At 57.7% G+C, this 8103-nt stretch overlaps 1 protein-coding gene across 2 annotated transcripts; it reads right to left on the bottom strand.

The window, feature by feature from the left end:
* Nucleotides 1-1360: 1360 nt before the first annotated feature.
* Plpp2 (phospholipid phosphatase 2) lies at nt 1361-7502 on the bottom strand. 2 transcript variants are annotated; one of them, XM_090339892.1, is made up of 6 exons: nt 7376-7502; nt 5283-5434; nt 4867-5147; nt 3662-3758; nt 3337-3513; nt 1361-3141 (listed from the first exon to the last, which is right to left on the bottom strand). In XM_090339892.1, exons 1-6 carry the CDS (start codon nt 7425-7427, stop codon nt 2992-2994), a joined length of 909 nt encoding a protein of 302 aa, XP_090196018.1. In that variant the 5' UTR covers nt 7428-7502; the 3' UTR covers nt 1361-2991. The 2 variants fall into 2 exon arrangements, with proteins under 2 accessions (XP_090196018.1, XP_090196024.1); XM_090339898.1 differs by having other exon boundaries at nt 3701-3758.
* Between the last annotated feature and the right edge of the window lie 601 nt (nt 7503-8103).

The raw sequence follows: 8103 nt of genomic DNA, 5'->3' as shown, positions 1-8103 counted from the left end.
ATTCCTCAGTACTACATACATAGAAAAGGCTGGAAGTGGTGTTGTGGCTCAGGTGGTAGAGCTCTCACCTTGAGAAAACCCAAGGACAGTGCTCAGGCCCTAAGCTCAAGACCGGGACTGGGAAAGAAAGAAAAAGAGAAAGAAAGGAAGGAAAAGAAAGAAGGAAGAGAGGGAGAAACAAAGAAGGAAAGGAAGGAAAGACAAGACATAGCCTTTCTCCTTAACATAAGTCAAAGCTCAGTAGCCAGAGGTTGGTGGCCTCGGGGTGTAACAACTCCCTAAGAATTTTGGACCACTGCACTGGTGGCTTATGTCTATAACCTTAGCTATTCAGGAGGCTGAGTTCTGAGGATCACAGTTCAAAGCTAACCCAAGCTGTAAAGTCTATGAGACTCTTACCTCCAATAACCTACTCAGAAAAGGCCAGAAGTGGTGCTGTGGCTGAAGTGATTGAGCATTAGTGTGAGTAATAAAGCTCAGGGACAGCATTCAGCACTCAACCCTGTAGTTCAAGCCCCAAGACCCAAAAAAAAAACAAACAAAAAAAAACTTATGCGGCTAGCTGGATAAATATACTCAACAGCCATCCCCTGCTCCCTAAATGAACCCCCATTCAAGTGGGACTGGTTTAAGGTCATCTGGGCTCAGTATCAACCCCATTTGGAGGCATGTGACCTGGTAATTCATGCAACAGGAGAAACAGAAGAACTTGAGAGCAGTCTGGGCGGCTTCCCTCCCAGCCACTCCCCTACCCTTAAATGAGCCTCCGTGACCTTTCAACCCAGCCTTGCCAATGCCATGCCCACTTCCTTGTGGCCTTAATTATTGGGACCTGAACTCAAGGCCTGGGCGTTGTCTGTGAGCTTTTTCCACTCAAGGCCAGTGCTCTACCACGTCCAGTTTTCTGGTGGTTCATTGGAACTAAGTCTCTTGGACTTTCGTGCCCAGGTTGGCTTTGAACTGGGATCTTCAGATCTCAGCCTCCTGAGTTGCTAGCATGACAGACGTGGACCAACAACACCCAGCCCTTTGGCCTTTCTGGTCCAAGTTTCTCCCTGGTTCCTCTTCTTCCAGTTTATTATATCAGTCCCGTCAATAAACACAGGCTAGGTGATTAGCAGTGGATTGAAGGAAAGTGTGGATCCTTTTCCAAGGTTGCTGTGCCAGGAGAGCACAAAGGGTGCTTTAAACAAATATCCTCCTGCCCTTCTGAAGTTGTCATCCTGCAACCAGCTGCCAGCAGGGATGAGCAGGTTACAGAGGATCTTTATTGCATCTCCCAGGTGCCAAAGGCTGGCTGGCAATTGATCCCTGCTTTACAGTGTTCCGAATAAAAAAGAAACAGGTGGCAATATGTAAACCCTGGGAAGAGACTTTATTCTGGAATGCTAGGACAGGTAGAGAGGCCACTGGAATGGGATCTTGGAGTTGGGAAGGAACTGGGCCCAACTTCAAGAAGAATCCAGAACCAAGGAGCCCTGGAGGGAGGAGGCGGATGGCAAATATATAAGGAACATGACCAAGGAGGAAGCTCAGGGCTGAGGGTGGTTCCAGCAACATTGGCCTGACAGTCCTAGCTGCAGCTGGACAGATGACCGGCCATCACCTGAGGGGTGGTAGTGTTGAGAAACAGATGATGGCCACACGTGGGCTTATTGTTGCTTCTGAACCGATGGGAGTCCTTTGGTCTCACTGGATGAGGAGAGACTCACAACTCAAGTTTGGACACACGGGGATGTGTCCGTTCCCACACACACAAGCTTCCTGTTCCAGAAAAGACTCTTTCCTGATCCTCCTTGGGATCCGGTTAAGTCCATTTTCTCCTCAGGTGAGCTGTGGGAGGGAGCTGGGGCAGAAGGCTATGTGAAGGATGCTGGCAGGCAGGGAATTAAGACGATTTCTGTTGCCAGAAATACAGTGTGAGCTCAGAAGGAAGCCCCTTGAGCCTGACAAGCTTTGTGGATCTGAGACTTCCTGGTTTGCAAGAAATAAAGCCAGCTTCAGGGTACAAATAAAATACCAGCAAAAATTAAACAACAACAAATGACCCACCACAAAGGTATGTGATTTAAAAAACAAAAATTTATGACTCTCCCCTCGCGTTTTGGAAAAAGTAACCTCTGAATGTTCTGAGAAACAGAAGCCACCAGCCCGCAGTGACCCTCTTCAGAAGCCGTGGCCATGCTAAGAGTCTGTGTATGGCCACGAGGGTCAGAACTGGGGGCATAGGCCACAGGCAGTAACTCTGAGTCCCACTGGCCACCAGCAAAGGGCAGAGCAGGTGCCTTTGGCGTGGGGGATGGAGTGGGGGGGGTCTGCCATCTGGATGGCCTGGCTGATGGGCCATCAGAGGCCACAGAGGCAGGGGTGTCAGCAAAGACCAAGAGCAATCAGAGGGGAAGGAATCCATACCCAAACCCACCTGTGGCTCTTTCAAGTGAACCCCAAGGCCCAAAGCCCAGTGTGTGTCCTTACCTGCACCTCCCAACCCAGACTACCAAGGTGAGCCTAGCTTCCTGCAGGGCAGCTCCAGGGGTCACTGCAGGTCCTCAAGGGAGCCATGGGGCCACAGCAGACCCACCCAGTGACCTTACCCCAGTGACCTGTGGAGTGGATGGCAGGGCAGCCTCCAGAGCGAGTCTACTCTGCAATGAGCAACACCCTCAGAGCAGAGCAGGTGCTCTGAGACGCTCAGTGAACTAGTGAACCCCAAATACACTTCACATCTTACAGAAGCAGCACCCATCGTCCTCTGGAGAGCTTCCTTCACCCTGCCTCACACACACACACAAAGAGGGGCTTTAAGGGAACTGAAGACAGGCTGCACTGAACGCACAAGGCTGGGCAGGCACCCCAAAATCTATGGTCCAGTCCCAATTGCCTTTGCTGTCAGCTTAAGACGCTGAATCCTATCCAGAGCTCATGCTGGCTGCCTGTCCAGGAACTGGGGACCAGAGGACAGTCTCACAGATGACCACCTAGCGTCCCAGGTCAGGAGGAAGAGGCCGGGTACCCATAACGATTGGCCTCGGCCTCACCAAGACTCAGTGTCAGCGACAGGCTGGGTTTGCGCTCCAGTTCTTCATCTCCCTGGCTGGGCAGCGGGGGTCGGGATTTGAAGAAGTCTGAGACATAGTAGACCTGAGGGGGAATAAAAGGCGGGGGGGGGGGGGGTCTGTCATGAAATAAGTGGGTAGACAGTGAGCAGGACAGGAGGAAGGGTGGGAGGAGGGAGGCTGAGCAGGGATAGGGCTCCAGGGGAAAGGTAAGGCTAGGGTGGGCTGGGGTCCTGAAGGCCTCTAATGGGACAGGGTGGGGGGGGGTTCCAGGGCTCACAGTGAGGCTGGCCACCAGCGCCCCCTGCAGGAGGCCGACGAACACATCACTCCAGTGGTGCTTGTGGTCAGACACGCGGGTGTACCCCACATAGAGGGCAAAGGCCACCAGGAAGAACTGAACTGTGGGCCTCAGCAGCCGTGCCCACTTCCAGCAGAGCCGCGCCTGCACGTACAGCTGGGGGATTGTGGGAAAGGGGCATCAGCCTGGGCACTGCCCTTGACCTTCCAGTCCCAGCCCAGTACAGAGGATAGCAGCAAAGAGAACCCGCCCAGCACCACCTTATCCCTTCTCCCTCCGTGACCCAGGGAAGGGGTCCCCTAACCTGGGACTCCCCAGCTCGCCATTCAGCACAGAAACTCACCGCCAGGAACACCATACAATACATGCCAAAGGAAGAATGTCCAGAGTAGAAAGACAGCCTAGGAAAAGAGGGCAGAGGGGTCAGGGGGCATGGGGCAGCAAGGCCAGGCTCCCAGCAACTCCACACCATTGCTGTCCTCCAAACCTCCAATTAATCTGCAAAAAGCTGGAAATGGAACTGTGGCGCTCAAGTGACAGGGAACCAGCGTTGAGTGAAAAAAAATGCAAGGGTGCTGAGCATCACTGGCTCACGCTACTAGCTCTTCAGGAGACTGAGATCTAAAGATCGTGGTTCAAAGCCAACCCCGGGCACAAAAGTCCCTGAGATTCTTTTTTTTTTTTTTTTTTTTTGCCAGTCCTGGACTTGAGCTCAGGGCCTGAGCACTGTTATTGGGCTTTTCTCAAGGATAGCACTCTGCCACTTGAGCCTCAGCACCACTTCTGGCTTTTTCTAGGTATGTGATGCCAAGGAATGGAACCTGGGTCTTCATGCATGCTAGGCAAGCACTCTACCACTAGGCCAATCTCCCGGCCCCCCTGAGACTCTTCTCTCCAATGAACCACCAAAAAATCAGAAGTGGAGCTGTGGCTCAAAGTGTGGAGCGCTAGCCTTGAGACAAAGAGCTCAGGGACAGCGCCCAGGCCCAGAGTTCAAGCCCTAGTACTGCTCCCTTCCCCCCCCCCACACAGACAATCCAGATACAGCAAAAGATGACAGAGACAGCAGAAGAGCCAGAGCAAGGAGCACCGTGGTGGGCAAGGAAGCCACAGTGGGGCTACAGTGGTGCAAACCAGCCAGAAGTGACAGCAGCCAGAGGGCACTGGGAAGAGAGTCACATCCTCCATTCTGCTCCTCCTAGAGCGGACCCAGCATCCATCATATATGTAACCCTAGCTCCTCAAGGAGGCTGAGATATGAAGATCGCAGTTCAAAGCCAACCTAGGCAAAAAAAGTCTACGAGCCTCTAATCTCCAAATCACCAGCAGAAAAAAAAAAACCAACAAACCAAAACAGTCAGAAGTGGAGCTGGAGCTCAAATAGAGAGCATTAACGTATGCAAAAGCGGTTCAGGGACAGCACCCAGGCTTTGAGTTCAAACCCTCTGACTGGCACAAATTCCCCACCTCCTCCTGGCTGTTGGGGACTCCGGGAACCTGGCCACCCACCTGGCCTCAGTGACGTTAGCCGCACTGCCCCGGCACACTCTGTCCAGCTGCTGCACGTAGGCCGAGCAGTTGACCCGGCTCCAGTCCGGGTCACAGACAGCCAGGAAGTTGGGGCGCAGACGGCCGATCATGTACTTAGCCAGGTCGGTCAGTGATTGGCTCACCGCCGCCCCAAACAGGAAAGTTCCCAACACTTTGTACACAGCGGCCAAGTAGTTGTTGAAGTCGGAGCGTGAGTAGAGGCGGTCGGTGTACACCAGGTAAGCCTCGCCGGCCGACACCTGCAGAAGGAGCAGCCACTGCAGGACGGGAGGAGGAGGGCGGGCCTGGCCTGACAGGGCGAGGTGGCGTCCCCACCCCAAACCCACTTCCCTGATTCTCTCCAGGGGCATCCTGCCCCTCCCCCAAGCCCTTACCAGGAGGACAGTGGCTGTGATGGTGACCCCAGCCATGACCCCGTGGGTGATGGTATCTGGGCGGTACGGGTACCGGATGGAGTCATCACTACAGTAGAAGCCCCGTTTGTAAGGGGTGTTCACCAGGGTCAGGATGATGAAGGGCAAAGCGGCTGTGGGAAACCACACAAGGCTGTCCCCAGGGGCACCTCAGGACCCACACATCTACCCACTCTGCTCCCATCCCCTGCCATGAAGTCTGCCACCTGCCTTCAGGAGGCTCCTTGGTCACCTACAGTCCAGATAAACTCAACCAGTGGCTCTACCCACATCCACACCTTATCCTCTCCCCACCCCACGCCTCCTCCCCTCCAGCCTCTCTGACTTCCTTTCTGTTCCTGGAAATGTGGCCAGCACCCACCCCAGGGCCTTTGCACCTGCAAGGCTCTCAAATTCCCTCCCTCCCACCTTACTAAAGCTCCCCTCCTGCTGGGCCCCCAGCATCAGCAGCACAGTCTGACACCTGTGACCTGCCTGTGTGAGGCCTGGCAGGACTCATCTTACACATTTGAGCCTGTGAGACCTGGTGATTTAGGGGGGACATCTAGCAATATAAGGAAGGCTAATTGGGCCATAGAGCACCACAGTACACAGGAGGGTGCAGGGAGATAGATGCTTCCCTCAGGGAAATTTACCTTGACACCAGGCCAGAAATCAGACACAAGGTGGCCCAGACAGACCCTGCCTGGCCTCAAGATGCCCCTGAGGCACAGACACACTGGGCACAACACTGTAATCAGGCTGTCAGCAGTGCGCCAGGCAGGCTGGCGCTCTGGAGCCTGGGCCCTGTGAAGCCAGCCTGGCAGGAAAGCAGGTGCCAATTTCAAGGATGGGGCTGGGGACACAGCTCCAGAGAGAAATGCAGCAGGTGACCTTTACCCCAGGGCAGGGCGTTTTCTTAGGTCCCCAAAGCAGGAGGGCATCATGGGAGGGCCTCACCCCTACACATGGCCTTCCAGGCTTGGGCTGAAGGAAGATACTAAAGGCAGGCTCAGAAGCAGGAGAGTGAGGGGATCCTGGGTAGGAGTGGAGTCTACAGAAGGAGAGGACAGAAGGCCAGAGGAACAGGGTAGGGACCAGTGTGTAGGATGGGCCAAGGAGTGCCCAGCACTTGCCAGATGGGGCACAGGTTTCACAGTGGGGTTCACAGGATAATGCCCCCCTCCTCCAGGGACTCTTCCCCCAATGGGAACAGGAGCTAGGCAGGAGCTTGGTTCTTCCTCCACGTGGAAAGCTCAGCCCACTGGCCCACAGGCAAAGCCTGCCTGGCTCCCCACTCCTCCTGGTACCTAGAAAACCTACACTGACTGTGAGGTTTAGGAACTCAGATTTGCCACCACCACCACCGGGCAGGGTGCAGGACTGTGACAGCCACCAGGTGACTCAACCTCTCTGGGACCAAACCGCTTGGAAGGAAAGGTGAAATGACTTGTTCTGGGTTATAGGGCTCAAATAATAAAAATTAGAAAAATGCCAGCTCAGGCTGGAGGCCAAGAGGGAGCTGCCCACCCCGGCCCAGTGTCCTGGAGTACAATTCTGGGGCCATTGTCCGGCTGGCCAAGGCCAAACACTCGGCCTTTGTTCCCGGCCCAGGAGGGGCAGAGGAGGGGGGAGTGAGGCTGGGACGCGCCCCCCTTCTCCCCCCCACCACCGCCCATCTCGAACCTGCCAGGCAGGTTTGGCTCCCCGGGCCCGGCCCCCCCCGCCCCCCCGCCCCGCCCCGCTCGGCCCCGGGCGGCAGGGGCGGGCGCTGGACCTTGCTCGCAGCCGGGATCCGCCCTCCGGGCCCGAGGTCGGGGGAGCCGCGCCCGCCGCCCGCCCGCGTGAGTCACCCGTGGTCCCGCGGGCCTCGGACGAACGACTTCCCGAAGTCTGCGAGCCGGGGCGGCGGCGGGGGGCGGCCTCTCCCCGGGGCTGCCCGGGGCCTCCGCGCCCGGGGGCTCCGAGGAGAAGGCGGGGCGCGGCCCCGGGCCCCCCGGCCGTGGCGATCGGGGGCGTGTCCGCCGGGGACAGAAGGGGACCCCCCGCCCCGCGCCCGGACCCCCGGCTCTTACCGACCGACAAGCACAGCACGTCCAGCAGCACGAAGACCCACCTCCGCTCCATGTCGCCCACGCCCGGGCCCCGGCCCGCGATCCCCGGTACCCTTCCCGGCTGTCCCGTCTCGTCCCAGCCCGCTGCAGGGTCACATGGCTGCGGCGCCGGCCCGGAGCCCCGGGGCACTGACCGGGCGGGGCGGGCAGGGCGGGGCTATGGGAGAGGGGGCGTGGCTCGGACGGCGGGGCGTGGCTCGGACGGGGCGGGGCGAGCAGGTAGGTGGGCGTGGTTGGTTAGGCTGTGGGCGTGGCTAGGACGGGGCGGGGTGGATCGGAAAACTCCCTGGGGCTGCGGAGAGGGGAGGGCGCGAGGCGGGGAGGGGGGAGAGAAGGGGGCTCCGAGCTGGTAGAGGAGTCGCCACAGTGTCTAGGGACCGTGAGCTGGAGGTCACCCGGGGCGTCCCCAGGGCCGGGGGACAGCAGAGTCCTCGCGGGAGGGGCTGTGCCCGCGGTCGGCTGGGCGTCCCGGAGCCCACGTGGGATGCATTCCTTCACTCTCCTCTCCCAGGCAACGAGGTTCGACGCTCGTGCTGGACACCCCGGACTTCTGGAGCCAGGAAGTCACCTAAGGACGGGGCGGCCGGACGCCATCCCGAGCTCCCTGGCAGGAGTCCTGGGGCAGGAGGCCCCCGGGCCACCGCCTTCATTTAGCACGCTGGCGTCCCCACCCCGCATGTACAGAGGTG

This window comes from Megascapheus bottae, chromosome 1, assembly GCF_031878675.1.
Source record: "Megascapheus bottae isolate mThoBot1 chromosome 1, mThoBot2.hap1, whole genome shotgun sequence".
Classification (NCBI taxonomy): Eukaryota; Metazoa; Chordata; class Mammalia; order Rodentia; family Geomyidae; genus Megascapheus; species Megascapheus bottae.
The sequence above is the reverse complement of the archived record's forward strand: the minus strand, read 5'-3'. Positions and strand labels throughout refer to the sequence as shown.